Below are 16,742 nucleotides of genomic sequence, written 5' to 3'. Positions count from 1 at the left end.
CCCAGTAAGTGTTTCCTAAAGAAAACAAGTCAGAGGCAGCCGAAATCTGAAACCAGCGCTAATGCTGGCTGCCTCTCCACCTCGCCTCCCTCCCTCCCTCCCTCCCTCCCTCCCTCCCTCCCTCCCTAAACCCCTTGGCCAGGGGGGGAGAGTGGAGGTAAGGAGAGAAGGGGGTGGCTCTTCCTTTTAGGAAACCAACCATTCATTTAAACGTACTAACATGTGCTCATACTGTAAGACCTGTTGACATTCCTCTCAACTAACCCACAATCCGCAGCAAACGGCGTGCGCCTTAAACCGTTGGTCTGGTCTGGTCTGGTCTGGTCCAGCACGCACGGCCTAAAACAGCTTGTTTGTGCAGTTGTTGTGTGGCAGGTTGTTCAGTGTGCGTGAGGACAATATGAACCTGACCTTTGCAGAAAGCCCCGTGTGTCTCTCCTCTGAGGAGCGGCAGGATTACAACACTCATCTCCCGCTGTAACCGTCACACACACACACACACACACACACATGCATATCTGCGTGGGAGTCCACAGCAGGAGCGTCCACGGTCACTCTTGATTTCATATTGCGGCTCTCTCCGCTTTGATATGTCAGGGCCACCGTGCGTATTTGGCAAGCGACTTTGGTCATCTGAAGTGTTTGCCATTCCCATAATCTAATATCTCAAAGCATCGGGATTTAGGTGGCGCTTTTAGCTTTTGATCACAGGCCAGCTGCTCGCCTTCGGACACGTTTGATCTCCACGGGCCACCCTCTGCTGCCGCCGCTCGCACGTACTGTAAATCTAAACAGTAATATTTCACATGGAGGCCCTATTTGTTGCTTCCAGGTGAAGTGATCTGAAGAAAGAGCTGGCCGACTATTCCGTAATATCTCCCATTGACTTTTAGCAAAATCATATTGCGATCACATGAGATTAGACTCTCTGAAAACACTTTGGCGACTAAGTCTTCGGGAATTCAGGGTGACACACGGCGAGTAATCGATATGTACACATGCTCATTATAAGGGTGAAGTATTGCTATAAAATGAATGTTCATATTGGTATTGTGGCTCAGCCATAGCTAACTTCCTATTTTATTTTGTTTTATTATGTCTTTTGGTCAGCTCATTGGAACAGACGAGACATTGTGGTTGATTCATCCAGAGAATGATCTGCTGATGGACTGATTAATGAAAATAATTGTGAGTTGCAGCCCCAACATTCTACGAGTACAAATCCTGTTTGAGCTGTCGTGGTTCATCGTTGGCAGAGAAGTCCAACTTTGAGGAATATGTCCTCCTCTTCTTCCGATCGCCCCAAACGTTGGGGTCTGGACAAGGTTGCCGCCATGTTGTCCACTCCAGAGGGCAGGGTGGGAGTGATATGGGGGGGGGGGGGGTAATATGGGCCTATGCTCTAATCCCATTCCAGCGGGCCGAGCAGCAGCTTGCGTCGCATTCCACAACTGCGGGGCTTTTTGGGTGGGGAGGGAGGGCGAGCAGCATTCCTCCATGGCCGGGGCCATCAAAGACGCCGCGCAACTTCAAAGGCCACTCAGAGCCTAGGTGTTGATGACTGCAATCTTCCCCTCGGTCCACTTTTAGCAACCCCAACCCCTCGGCCCTGTAACACACACACACAGAGCGGGCTGACTGCACCAGGTATGTGCCCCCCCGGCTCAGCAGCCGTTGTGCAGCAGCATTAATCATAGCTCATTAAGAAGTGACTTTTGTTTTATGGTGAGGGTTTGAAGAGGAGCGGGGCAGGGGGATGCCACCGATATTTAGGGCGGTGCTGATCACTGAACGCCCTGTTGAGCGATGGCAGACAGTTGTTGATCAATTTCATTTGATTTCTTGAGCCACGGCTTCCCACCCACGCTTCTCTTAGTATGAAGATTTCGTACTTTTCTCATCTTATCATTTTGTTTACTGCAGGTAATATATAACATTCTGTGTCGTCAAAATGTTCGCAACTTCAAGTTCTTTCTCATTTTATACCTGAATTAATTTGAGTTGTCATCAGTTTTTCTTTGTTAGGCACAAACATGCACTTAAAGCACGCACTCCAGCTCATAACAACACACACAGAGGGAGAGCGATTTTACTCGACTATATCTTGACTATATCTTTGTATCTTTACTATGTCTAATGTCTCCTTTAAATGTCCCTTTGCTTGTTACATCGTTAGCCATGCTAATGACGTCTCTGCCGCACTTTGATGCTGACAAATAATTTATGCGTGTGTTCACCTACTTTTGTAATTGTCCTCATGAGGACAGCAGCCTCTCGCACACGGAGACAATACGCTTGCGTTGCTGTGGTTACTTTATCTTTTCACGTAGATGCTGTGATCTTTTCGGGGAAGGAGGGCGACAGTTGTTTCCACTCCCCTCCTTCTCTTTCCAAAATGGTGGCATCCAGCCCAATGATGACCCCTGAACTTTTTCGGCCTGTCCTTTGTTCGTGTCACTCTGGGTTTTAAAGACTGAAGAGCTGAAAGTGACACCAGAGAGACTTTTGAGTGTGCGGACACACACACACACACACACACACACACACCATTGACGGTTTCGGGATGCACTCAAAGAGAGTTAATAGAGTCACAAGCTCGGCGTCCTGCTCAGTGTTAAAGCTGTCAACCCCGGAGCCTTGTGCTACATATCAGGACATTTACATGATATTAGGTGTCCTCTGCCAGCGTCCCCTGCTCACACTGAAACCATGACACTTGTTTGCTTTGCCCGTTGCTATGAAGATGGCGTGGAGGTGATTTTCAGGGAAGGTTAAGGAGGGGACAGCGTGTAGTGTGGGGTGGCATAGAGACAGATGATGACTACACTGAGGCTCGCATCACAAAGCTTCCTTAAGGCATGTCCTTGACTTGTGAAATACTCTCCTGTGAATATAATATGTTGAGGGCTTTTATTGTGAAAGGCAAGAAAGGGCTGCCTTTTATTAAGGTTTGTTGAAAAAAAACCCTTAAGATCCTTCTGTCTCCAATGTCTTGACACACTTAACTAGTTCAGAAGTGGAGGCTGAAGTGACGTTCCTCGCATCACAAAAATGCAACTGATGTCTTAGTATTGACAAGAATCCATTCGTCAGTCTCCCACATTGTGAATTTTCGGTTCGGACTGCCAAAATAAAGGATGGACGCCGGGCTTACTTGGCTAATTGTTCCTTTTAGTCCCGGTGGAGAAGACAAAAGGGAGGAAGTCTTCATTATTTGAGAGGCGAAGCAGAGGGATCCCTTTACAGCGATGATGTTACAGGAGGCGGAGTGTCGGCCCCACCTGGAGGGCCCTCCCAGCTGCTCCACTGTAACTGGATCCCACTCCCTCTCTCCTCAAGGCTACCAGCCCCCTTTGAAGTTATTTCTAGTGCTGGGAAAGAGGGGCAGTGAGCGACCAGGAGGGGCAGAGAGTGAGAGCAGGAGGGGAGGTGTGTGCATCTGTAGTGTGTGTCGGTACACACGTTGAAGTTTGTGAGTCTATTTGTGCGCGTTGTACATAGAAGGCTGCAATCCAAAACTCCTGCACCTTTCCTGTGCTTGTTTCTGACATTGAACCTCTTTGCAAGGCTAACAAAACTCCCAGAACATGCATAGTTGTGCTTGATATATTCTGATATGAAGTAAATAAAGCAACCTCTCAATAAGCCCCGAAGGCATGTTATTTATATATTGATTGACTATTTGTCAGTGCAAAGAATTAAAAAAAAAAACACTTCAAGAGCAGAAAGTCCGTGGAGCGATTTGACTACATACATTTTTTTTCTTCATATTTCTTTCCTTGAAAAAGAAGTACAATTCTGCAAACCAGGTGGATTATCAGACATATAGTGTCTTATTTTTGCATGATAATTGCATTTTGATATTTGTGTAATCATGTTTCCTGATGCCGTTGTAAAGCGTTGGTGGGATTGTTGTTAAGAAACGTACAAATGAAAATCTTGACCAGACTGGTCAGGTGTCTGGCGGTAAGTCTGCAGCCAAGGACGCTCGCTGTAAATCCTCCTGTATGTTAAACACGCACATCCAAATCTGCATCAGAGGCTTAACCTCACAGCACCTGAACTAAAACCACAAGATGGAGTGAGGCTCGCCGTCCTCACCTGCTTCATTCAGGGTTTTTTTGGGGGTCATCTGTTGGATTTAAGGCTCGGTTTCAGACTCTTGACTTCCTGCCTTCTGACATCAGTCTGAGCTCTTCAGGGTTCAGACTGTTTTGTCTGTGGCCCGGTGGGGAAGGCGTGATAATGAAATGGAGATGTGCAGGGATGAAAGCTGGAAGAGGCATTCCTCGTGAACAGATGGCAACAACACTTTGGGAAAATTTGACCTTTGACTTATGCCTGTCAATCATTTCTTTCTGCATACTTCTTGAAAGGAAACATACAGCGATACACAAACAACCTCCATGATGTGTCATTTTCGTTCTAAGTCTAATCAGGTTCCGTGTGCAGGCATGCTGTTATTGAGAGCAAATTACCGGGTATGAAGATGAGATATCACGGGGTCTGTGCGAAAGTTGTTTTCTCACATACTTTAAATTAGGATGCCACTTTCTCTCACAGGAACTGTGACTCATGTATGCAGCAGCCATCACTGCATCTGTTTCACCCTCCATATTTTCACGGGAGATGTGTTTCCGAGGGTACATGAGAGGGTTGCGGGTTAAACGCCACCAGGCTCGTAATTGGTTAAAGTGTCCTCCCATGTTCGGGACTGGAAGGTCCCTGACCTGTTTTTAAGTTTGGGATGTCACAATACCATAAATTCAGTACCGCCACAATAAATTACACTTCTCATAATTCCCTTTCTATTATCCATTAATATTGCTGTGAATCCCCTTCAAACAACTGTATTTATTCATGTTTCTTGCCAAAACTCCATCCTACACGATTTCATTTGAACACATCAGGATAATGTTAGAAGTTCATGCCCAATAATATTTTTACTAAATGGAGCCTGAAGGCATCACAATATAAAATGGCACCTCCTGTTAACGTTAGCTGTTGTTTTAAATTCAGGATTTAACGGACTAAGTGATTAATTAGTTATAAATTAAAATTGTCATTAGTTGCAGGTGTAAGAATTGACTAATCTAGTTGACACTATCTACAGGTTCAGTCATTATTCAGGCGACAAGACGGCTGCAAATTGTTTCTTCGCCTATATGAATATGTCATATCATTCCTTTGACAGTTACAGACATGTTATTAGCTATATTATCTCTGGGAGGGAACTCGTGTTGACTGAAAGCATACAGATGAAGTTGCAACACTCGTAAAAGGCTCTTAGGTGTACACGTCACTGCTGTCATTACACACTGACATACTGATGAAAACTGTGTCGTGGACTGCTTGCTGGAGGGTTTTATTCGTCATACATACATTGCCAGATGGTGTGAATGTCTGCTGTGAGGCTCTGGGTTGTTTAAGTCCGTGGGTGTCGTCTCGTCTGTGTGCTTGTCAATGTCTCGTCCTGAGCATCCTGTTGCATACCTCTCCTGCGTCCTGCCCCGTCCTCTCTCTTCACAGACAGCTGTGAGCATAGTGATTTTGTTATGAGGCGCTGTGGCCTGTGATCACACATACCTACCCTGCCATCCCCATCCCCACGGCCCTCAACACAACTGCCTGCCACCTCTGTTGGCAAGACTGGTGTGCTTTTCCAGGAAGTTGACAATACTCCAATCCCCCCCCCCCCCCCCCCCCACACTCGTAGAGAGGGAGCCCAGTGCTGGGGAGGGGAAAGTGTTGGTGGAGGCGGCGGCGGGGAGGAGCAAATGAGGAGGTCGGAGGGGTCGGCTGAATTAAAGGCCCGGGGAGGTGGGCGGGATGCTTCTTCACTGGGGTGAATGAGTTCACGGCTAGCGGCACGGTCCGTGGGGAGAGATGCCACCGAGTTACCTCTCGGTCACCCACGATGTGTTTAAGGCCACGCACTAAACTCCACACACGCCTGCGCTCAAACGGTGAGATACGTAAACACACGCAGGGCGCCGGGGAAGCAGGTGGGTGCGAGGACTGGCGCCGTGCCCAGGTTTTTTCTTCTTCTAGATGTTGTGTGCATGTGAAATGGGTGCCAGCCCTTCTTCCAAAATGCATAAAAGAAACCTATGAACAACAGATCTGTCCGGTTAATCAGTTCACAAAGAACATCTTGTAGAAATGGTCTCTGGCTGGCACACGCCTCAGACACTGAGGCAGCTTTGATTATTACTCATCTCCTGCGTGACCCAAATACTGGCGGAAGATGTGCTGGAACTCAGTTCTGGGTTAAATATTGGTGCTTGAGATTTGTATCTTTTTTTTTTGTTGTTGTTCAAGGATGGTCTATATCAGCATCCCGTATAGATCGGTTTAGCTCGGGGATCATTCTCCTCTCCAATCCCCCTGCTTTCCTTTTGATGTTTTGAGCTCCTGGTGCGTTGTAGCAAAGAAGACTTGTTGTAATGCACAGCACATTATCCAGCATGTTTCAGCAAGATTTTATACCCTATGAGCATGATTTTTCCTCAAGTTCACAAGGCTTTTCCTGCCCTGTGGTGTTAAAGCAAGAGAGGTGCATAATCTTTGAAATTTCTGCTGTGTCACAAAGAAAGCTTTGAAAGAAAATCTTCAGCCTTGGGGATGTTTCATGTGCAAATACAGATGTTTGGAGACGATGTAAAAGATTTCAAAATGTGCGCCGAATAATTTGTTTTAAAAGTTAAGTAAAACAGGGAAGAAAACTTGCTGATAATTCCTTTTTCATGTCGACCATTACTTCTTTACACATTCTATCCACACTTCCACTTCAATGTGCAAAGTGCGCTCACACACATGAACACAACTGTGTAGACTAAAAAGACAAGCTCTTTCATGCAGGGGGGCTATATAGCATGGGTGAGGGCAGTGGAGGGTGACTGTTTTGGTTGTGTGGGAGGAATGAGGGGGGTGATGGGGGTCTGTAACCAGGGCCACCAATAATTTAGAGGGAGAGAGAGGAAAAGGGGGTGCGGCAAGGGGAGGTTGGGCTGAAGAAGTGGCTGTTGTATGATCAAAGGCTCAGCGAATTGTGTCACAGACGGACGGAGAAGAATGGCGTTAGATGGTGTGACTTGCATTTTGATTTCCTTTGAGAACTGGGGAGGGGGGGTTCTGGGTTGGTGGGAGTTTTTAAAAAAGGAGGGCCCTGTTTTGATCCCATTACCAACTGCTATGAGGCCACTTGTTCGTGGAGGAGACGGCCATAAAGGAGGGAGTGTCAGAGATAGAATAAAGATTTGTGTTTTTTCCTCCGAGTTAAAAGAAAACAGATTTTTTCTTTTGTCTGCCAAGTCAAGTTTTTTTTTTTTTTTACTTTTACAGCCTTTTGTATTTATATGAAAGTGTATAAAACGATGTTCACCATGTAAATGTCAACAGTAGAAGAAGAATAGAACCAATGTAACAGTCACTAAATAACAAAAAAAAAAAAACAACCTCACCAGAGTCAGAGAATCAGTCCTCATATGATAACAAATATAAGAAGATATCACATTAAAAAGCATCCCATGTGAGCATGAACCTTCACCACAGGTGGTTTTGCAGAAAGGGGTGGGGGTTGGCAGGGGGTGGGGCCAGCTTGAGTGACAGGTGGAGTTCAAATCCCCGCCAGGATTTCATTGAGAGTTTGGCCCCTGTAATGGGATATTCATGTGAAAGGCTGCCTCCCTCAGGGGCAGGACAGGCAGGGCAAAACAAGAGCCGCCCCCTTGTGGCACTTCAGGGGCGCCGGATACCCAGAACCCAGAAACCTAGGTACGGAGGAGCCCAGCAAAGTGGAGCAAACGGGTGTTTCCAGTGGACTGAGCTTGTGTGATTTGGGGCCTAGCAGGGAAAGCTAGCAATTGGAACACAAGAGGGGACAGTCTCTGTCATTTCGTGTGTGTGTGTGTGTGTGTGTATATGTGTGTGTGTAGGCACGTTTACATAGCCTATGTGCTCGTTACTCTTTGTGTGCATGGCCAGTAGCTGTGACCCACTTCACCAGATCACCGTCTCTCATCCAAACCGAGCTCCTCTTTCCTTTTGCTCCCCATCCCCACATCCGTCAAACGCCTACGTCAACATCTGACAAAAAAGAAAAATCCCTGTGGTGGAGATAATGGCGCAATGGCCAGCCTCTAAAATAACAACATGGACCACAACAACACTGCCCCATTTGGAGTGCAAGAGCCCCCTGCACAATGGCCCAGTGTTCAGGACCCAAGGGCGCAGGCGGGGCTCCCCGCTGCCATCCCGGCTGTTCGACAAGCAGCAGAGAGAGAGAGGTCATAATCGCACAGCAAGCAACGCTCCACTTCCTGGTCCCGGTCCTGACTGAGACACCGATGGATTGATCCTCTCTTAAGATCCCCTCCTACCCCGACTCCCTCTGCTTCCTCCCCAACCGCATGCTCATAGGGTATCTCGCATGAAATTCAAAATGTTACCTCGGTTGATTGGGATGTGCGTTATGAGTGTTTTTTTGCGGTTATTGGGAGGTGCAGGTCGGGATATGCAGGTTGAGTGGAAACCTGATTTGGTTATGCTCTTTTATCTTTGTCTTTTTCTCCAATTTTGGCAAACTCCAAACACTGAGAGCGCTCTGAAATTATCATACCAAATGTGCATGTAATGAATACCTGTACTGCCTCGCTGCGCCTGCCTGCCCGAGGCTAACACGGCCCTCTGCTCACCTATGTTAACAAGAGAAAGAAGCAACAAAATGTGCAGTGAATCTGTGAAATGCAGGCGGACAAGGTTACTGCATCCTGTGGACTTGTGAGTGGGTGTTGTGAGTCAGAGTGGCCTTGCTTTATAATGACCTCCCCTTTTTTGTCTTTGTTGTGAGTGGCCAATTCGAAAGGCAAGGGTTGTGATTCAAAAGCGGACCATAATCTTTCACATGTGCCATGTGTCAAAAATGTGTCTGCAAGAGCATTGCAATGTGCCTTGGTCCTAAATGTTCTTACACACCTTGAAAGCTTGTGATTTATTCAATTCTGCGTCTGCTGTCATCAGATTCCATCCCCAGAGACAGAAAGAAAAGATACAGCTACACTATGGAGCTCCATACCGGCACACGTTGTCCACATTCCTTCCCAATGACTCTTCCAAAGTCCACCTGATTTGCATTTGACCCCCTTACACTTTGCTTAGTTCTCCCCAAAAACCCTTCAGGTCAGGAGCTTGACCCCTCTGCCTTGTGGCGCTGAAGGCGCCTTCTGAATTTCTCTTCAATTGGCCTGCTGCACGACCAACCTGCTCCCAACGTGATGAAGTGGGGTTCAAAGGTCGGGGGTCACCAGAGGGAGAAGGGTATCTCGGGTCATCAGCAGTGGCCCCGGGGCCAAAGTGGCCAAGGGCTCGGCGCCACATTGCTGGCTGATTGGGGAGCGGTGGTCATTGGGTTAATAGGATAAGTGGCCTGCAGGTCAGTTTGGCCCAGTTCTAATGCTAATATGGGAGCTTGTCTTTGCACTGCTGCCAGGGTGGGGAATGGATCCAGGACTTTGGAACTCCACTGGTTACAGTTTAAATCCAGCCTGGTTGGATCAGACCAGTAGTGCATCCCTAGTAGATGGCCGACAGCTGCCTACGTCTGTGTGTCTCACCTCTTCTTATTGCACTGTTTAAGTGATGGATGGCTGTGAATGTCGGTGTTATCTGTCAACTTCTGTCATGATACAGACGCCTCTTGGGAGTGCATGCTAGCACATACACAAGATTAATGATTAGATCAAGCACTAAATAAAGCACTCTTGATGTCAAAATGTGGAATACAGATTTGTCTCTTTTTAAATTCTCATTCTGTGTCAACCAGTCTGACACTTTCCTCCTCTCAAGCTTCTCCACTGTTTTCCCGGCTGTGCTTTGTGATAAATGCATCTGTTCATTTTTAATTAAGGAGTTTACCGACTTTCTGTTTTTAGGGTTTGTGATGGCTGCCATTAGCTTTAATCTGCTCTAAAGACATTGTCTTGCTCTGCAGAGCTTTTTTTGGCACGAAGAACTGGGCCAATTTAGTGGCCTTAAGTGTAATGAGAGGACAACTCAAGACGGTCCAATGGACACTAATCAGACTGTGGGTGCATTGGTGGGAAACGTCAGCAATTTAAATGTGAGCAGATAAAATGAATCCAGTCACTGTGCATGTATGCCCAAATGCAGCAGAAATGGCAGCACCATTAATATGTCAGCAGTAAGAGTCGAAGAGGGACTCAGCCTACCTTTCCTTAAGCAGAAATAACTATCTGCCACGTCAGCAAATCCACAAATGCACATAAATCCCAGTTTTGCTTATCGGCTGCTATTCTTTGAGAGGTCTGGCGGAATGCTGTACTGCATGTTTAGATCCTGCATGATTTTGCCGCACACAGCGAATACTTCAGAGACGCCTAATGCTCTTAAGCTCTTATGTTTCATTATGGAAAATAGGTGACAAGTGGATTATAAATTGTTGCACTCCCTCAAACGAGGGGGAGCAAATCTTTAAGCCGCTGATGCCAGGACCCTCTAACTTGGTGCATCGTGTGTGGCAGCTTTTCATGTTCTCAACTCTGCAAATGCTAGTTTTTTTTGTGTATTAGGAATTCCACACAACAAGCCGTGTTTACAAAGCATGTCACATTTTCATTATGAAGCTCACGTATAACTGCATAGTATCTTGATTACTGAAAATATAAGGTGAACAAAATGTGACGCCCTGTTGCCAATGTGGCAGCAACTTTTCAAAGTAAGTACTTGGTATTTATCTATCGCTTCTGTCTTCTTTCCAGATGCATCCTTTGGGACTATGTAATAATAATGATGAAGAGGACCTATATGAGTATGGCTGGGTCGGAGTGGTGAAACTGGAGCAACCAGAGCTGGACCCCAGTTGCCTCACCGTGCTGGGAAAGGTAAAGGACTTCTATTTGCAACTGATATTCTGGAATTCATCTTGGGTTAACGACATAGTACAGATGGAGCAACAGCTTCAACTGAAGGCAGCACGCTCTACACTTAACACTGCATTCACAAGCGGGCATGCCATTACAGTGCTGCTGTCGGCGAGTTGGAAATGAAATCTCATTTTGACTCCTTAATGTGACAAATTGCTTAAGTTGAGACCATGTTTGTGGCATTAATGATTTAAGAGTTAGTGCCGCTTCATTCAAAACATGCTGGAAGAATTACCGGGGGTAAAAATAAAAAAAAGTTTCCATTTTTTACAGCTGCTATCTACAGACAATGTTCACATGAATACACTGAAAGACTAATAATTGGATTACTAGTTGCCTCCAAACACAATCTAAAGGGTGCAGATCAAAGTACACAACAACCCTATTGAGGGGGGTATTAAATGTTTGGGCGTGAGAGTTTTGGCTCCACGAGCGACAAGCAGAAACGTGCAGGCCGTGCGGTGATTTGTGTACATAGACGTCCCCCTTTTGCTTCACTCGAGGAAGTGTTCCGCTCGTACTTAATTAAACCCTTTTTAAAGAGTTTATCTTTGATCTTTTGCAGTCACAGGAACAATTCGCGGAAGGATGATTTAGTTTTATTTTTGTCTCTTACTTCCCGTCGCTGGGAGAATGAGGGGGAACTGAATCCCTCCCTTGTCTCTCATCCCCCCACCCCCATCCCCCTCTTTCAGATCTCCCAGACCCCTCTGGAGTCTCAGAGTGGTATTTTATCATGCTTTAATTAAGTGTTCCTCTTAATGGAATGTACCACATTCCCCGGAGGATGAGGGGAAGGGGGGGGGGCTATAGTCTCATTTATCCTGTGCATGCCCGGTGACAGAAAGAGAACAGCCATTCATAATTTAAGGAGCCCTTGTGCCGTATAGACATGCTAATGGTGCACTTTCTGCGGCGGTGGCTGCTGCTACCTAGCTGATGCATACTTATGCTGAGACCTGAAAAGTGACCTAATGTTCAGCACTCAAACTCCTCGTCGACTGGAGCTAAGAATACATGACTGTCACTGGAGGCTTCGCATGGAGCAAATGGTCTTCATTGAGGTGATGCGTCCATGTTTGAGGAGCAGTTAACAGTTTCAGAGAGAGACCAAGGCAACTGTATCTGGTTTAATGTGTTCTTTGCCACTCCTATAATTGTCATGGGAACAGTTAGTATGTCTATGGATGTAATGTGGAAAAATTGATTTTGTCCTCAGGGAGCTTTGTGATGTCTGATGAAGATTGGGTTGCATTCGGTTTCATTTACATAACAGACATTTCTGTGATTTCTCTTTGTTATTTATTTGTGTTTTATTGACACTGTCTTTATTAGAGCGTCTTAACTGTCAGGGAAGAATGAGGCAGATGAGCATCTGTTGAAGGTTTATAATAATAAAAAATATATAAAAATAAAGTAATTTTTTTTCTTTGTTGTCACCCCTTGTACTGAAAACGTAATGAACCGTGACCCCCAAAAAATAAAATATCAAACCCTAGTAAGCACATTCTTTTGATGGGACGCTTTGATTGAGAACCAGGTTTTCAGTTTTGTTCAGGTGTTTTATAGGACAGTCTAAAAGATAGGAGAGATTGAATCTGGTCTGATCACACATCACCTGTCAACCCAGAGATGGCGGCTACATGGCATGTGCCTTAGCCAACTGAGCCACGAGGACACCCGGTTACCAGAAACCCACACCTTCCGCTCATTGGAACCGGTCAAAGCGCAGCGCTAATGAGCTGGCCATTTTTATAAATTCTCGGTTTGATGTTTTGCTAAGGGACGCTGTAGTGAGGATAGCAGGAACCTTGACCTTTTGGCCTCCAGCCAGCCTCCAGCCAGCCTCCCTAACCTCTAGACCACTCTGTTTCCTCTGTGTTTATTCAGCCAGGACTTTAATTAGAGGAGGGAAGCCCATTGTTGCATCTTGACAGACCCTCGCCCCGGGGCCTGAACACAGCTGGGTTCTTTGCGTTGGCACCGCCGCTTTTGCCAGGCCAGACTGTGCAGTGTTTACCCCCTGCCAGTCTGCTTACTCTGCCCTGCCAGCCAGGCCACCATGCCCAGACCCAGTCCGGATACGATGCCCACTCTTACACACTCACCCCGCCTCGTCTGGCCTCATGCTCGGCAGCCCACGCCCCCCGCCCGCCCTACCCGACTGGCCCCTGACTGAACCCAAGAGCCCACTCCACTTTGCTGCCACTTTGCCACCAACAGTGTCGGGGTCTTGTCTGGTCAATTTAGATTCCATTCAATTACAGGATCCCAGTGAACGCACAAAACAAATTGTAGGAGAGAAAAATGCTGTTTATGCCCATCCACGTCTAAATATAAAGTGTCTGGGAACACAAGGCCCCCAGCTGTGCTTAGGAGCTGGTCAACAAGTAGCAGCGGGCATTCCCTCCTCTATTTAGCCCGAGCTTACAACAGGGAAGGGGCTTGCCTTATTCTAATTCTCCCGTCTTAATTGGCTAATGCATATGGTCATCCAGATAGCTTTAAGAGCAGAACACGATTGAGGAAGCATTCCTGGGCAAAAAGGGATGAGCTCGCAATCTCCCAACAACTAGACGTTTCACAGTAGAAAGATTTGAAATGAATTTGAATGTTCAATTTTCATGCTCTCACATAACTTCAGTACTGCTGTTATACAGTATTGACTAGAGAAGGTAGAGAAGGCTATGCTGGGCAACCCGCTGTTAATGCGGGCTTTAATATGCCTTTAAGATTTTTGTCTTTTCAATATTTTGTACTTTTTTACTTGAGTTTTGAAGAAATTCCTTTTCCCTTTTAATGCGGAGGTTGTCAGTATTTCATCAATAACGTGATTTTAGTGTTTTCTAAATGATTCTGTGTGTAGTGGCTCTAGGATTTCTGACTGCAAAGAGATCCTCTGAAATGAGCAAAGAGGAAGAGGAGGAAAAAAGGTCGGTCATGCCAGCCCCTGAAGTCCGTGTGCATCTCACCAAAGTGCCGGTGTGTCACATATATGTACACAGTTTTTTCCTGCCCTTCCTGTCTGGTTCCTGTGAGAGCTGTGGGGCCGTTACTGACTTCTGTGTGCCACAGCAGTAGCCCCTCCCCCAAGAGCAGGAAAACCATGAGCAAATCGCTTCCTACTGTATCTAACTGCGTTGGAGACGCTCCTTTGAAGTGGCTAAGTTGCGTGAGTTATGGTGTCATATGAGGATGACACCGCAAGGTGCTCTGGTGCTACTAGACCGGTAGTAGCCCAGCTTCTTGTCAAGTCGCCCAGTCTTTTAAGTTGAACTACTTATTGCAGTCAATAACATATTTTTGGTTGTCATTTCCTCCCTGCTGCCTGGCTTTCTCAGAGCTGCCCCCCCTTTCTTCTCTCCACTGTCTTTCACACACATACACTGCGATTTTTGGCAGCTCCTCTGGAACATGAAATCATGCCACTGGCTTTCATCGGTGGTGGCCCAGGCTGGTCCGGGTCTTTGTCACTGTGCCAGTGAGATATCTCTTCTTTCAAGTGCCGCGGTGTCAGTCCAATGGCCTCGCGGGGCCTTAGCATGCCGGCTTTTCCCCCCTTTGATCCTCCTCAGGCTCTCATGACATCAGCTCCCAACCCCCAACCCGGGGGAGGAGAGGCGGAGAAGTGGAGTGGTGGCGGACAGAGAGAGAGGAGTGGGAGTTAGATGACAGAAGGAAGGGAGAGAGAGAGGCTGGGGGTTTGGCTTCTCAACGAGATGACGAAGGCGAATGTGTCTGGTTTGGTAAGTGGGTGGCTGGGATTTGTGTCTCGCTTGGTACAACTTTTTTCTTCTTCTTTTGTAAGCACATAAGCAGAAAAATGCAACCCATCCTCCCACACAGCCCTGCAGCTTGTGTAAAGCAAGCCTCTTGGCTGGCATCGCATGTAAACCTCCCTGGTATGTGCTTGTTGTGTGCAGCCTGGCGCTGCCCTTGACCAGCTCGTCTCTGAACCGCGATCAGTTCCACCTTAAACACCAGCCAAAGACAACATTTCACTGCAGCGGAGCGCAACTGGCTCGAGACCGGCCACTACAAAGCACTTAAAAATAACTAGAGCAACAAGAAAAAGTCTTTATTGACATATCCTCCCAGAAATAAAGCTCTCCGCTTTAAAGTTTTAGCCAGAGGCACACAACCATAAAAAAGTGTATCCTGTGTGGAAAGCGCAGTCTTTGACACACATACAAACACAATCCTAAAACCCGCGGTTGCCATGGAACAATGTGCGACGGCAGAGGAGTGCGTCTGTGTGTCCTTTTCTCCCGTGGCCCTCAAGCTGACACTACGGGACAGCAGGCCAGAGAAAACAGCTGTTGCGTCTTAGTGCTAAGTGGCTTTTGGACTCTAACCGTGTCTGGCATCTCAACCAGAGCTGCAGAGAGGGTGCAGTGTGTGTGTGTGGGGGGGGATGACGGGGATATAGAAAGTACATGAGTGCGTCTGAAGAAGAGAGAGACCTGCATTTAAAAGAAAGAAATGGCAACAGACAGATGAGTGTGATATTGTGGCCGACTGGCCCCGAGCCTGCGGCCAGGTTAGCTGTCCTACACACTCAGGTGCGTGCTCGAGGTCGTCCCGAGGCCACGGCAATGCCAGTTGGGTGTCAAGCCGCAGGGCTTGTTGTAAAGAAGCTTCAGCGCTGGATTGAACTGGCTGCATTTTGGCCTTGTTTTCAGTCTTCTGATGCAGCATGCCGGCCTTCATGCGGAGGGAGACTGCCCGATCAGTGGGTTGATTTTGTTCAATGTGTACGCGCGTTAGTTCATCCGCCCGTCTGGATGAGAAGAACTAGAAGGCTGGCAGATCAGCATGTGTCGCGATGCAGAAGGCTGAATGACTCATCTCTCTCTCATCACTCCTTTTCCACGCTGCTTCCTTCACTCCGTGCAAAGACCTGAAGCAGAGAGCCGTGATATCGGAAAGAAAGAAAATTGCTGTAGTTTTACACGCAGTCTCCAGAGTATTTTGTCAAATGGCAGTGAAGCCACAATGCTGATTGATTTTTACAATGCTGACTTTTGTTCGATACAGATAAAGCTTATTTGTTTGCCCTCGAGAGTTTTTAAAAGAAACCCTTTCATAGCGGGGCCATAGAGATGCAGAATATTGACAAGGCAATTATTCTCAAATGCTTTGTATGGCTTACTTTCCTTCAGGTTTTGCTTCTCCGCCACTGAAAGACATTTTCTTGTCAAATTAGCTGGTTCCAGAAAATATTCCTCTTACATTTTTTTAACCACAAAATCCATTCAAAAGGTTTTAAGCTGGATTTCCACATGATGAAAACTGCACTCATACACTCAGTGAGCAGTGGAGCTGCCCTTGCAGTGTGTAAAATGCACAAGCTAACTCTTTAGCTTCCTTTCCACCTGCCCCTTGCCCCAAACACCCTGAACAAACACTTTCAAACACCGCAGCATGGAGGGGGGTGATAGAAAGAGAAATTTAAAAAAAGAGGGGAGGAGCAGCAGGGAGAGAAGAGAAAAGGGGAGGGGGGTGCTGTGAAGCATGGATACTCAGGGGCCTGCCTCTTCTTTCATGTTTGTGTACGCCTCAACTTGCTGATATTATCTTGGCCGCTCTTCCTGGCGGGGTGTCGGGAGAGGTTTCCACTGTGACCAGGCAGGGGCCTCTCTCTCTCTCTCTCTCTCTCTCTCTCTCTCTCTCTCTCTCTCTCTCTCTCTCTCTCTCTCTCTCTCTCTCTCTCTCTCTCTCTCTCTCTCTGTGTTTCTTTATGTCTCTCTCCCTCTCTCAACCCCCTCTCTCAGACGGTGTTGGAGGCCTCACCCACCT

The 16,742-nt window shown here is 46.9% G+C and overlaps 1 protein-coding gene across 2 annotated transcripts in view; it reads left to right on the top strand.

Moving 5' to 3' along the window:
* The window catches only part of znrf3 (zinc and ring finger 3), a 61,426-nt gene that overhangs the window by 23,286 nt on the left and 21,398 nt on the right, over positions 1–16,742 (top strand). For both annotated transcript variants that reach the window (XM_084024691.1, XM_084024690.1), the window contains exon 2: positions 10,779–10,901. In XM_084024691.1, coding sequence (XP_083880817.1) covers positions 10,779–10,901 — 123 coding nt within the window. The remainder of the gene's footprint in view (positions 1–10,778; positions 10,902–16,742) is intronic.

This window comes from Eutrigla gurnardus (assembly GCF_963514095.1).
Source record: "Eutrigla gurnardus genome assembly, chromosome: 13".
NCBI lineage: Eukaryota > Metazoa > Chordata > Actinopteri > Perciformes > Triglidae > Eutrigla > Eutrigla gurnardus.
This window is presented reverse-complemented; position numbering and strand designations above follow the sequence as displayed.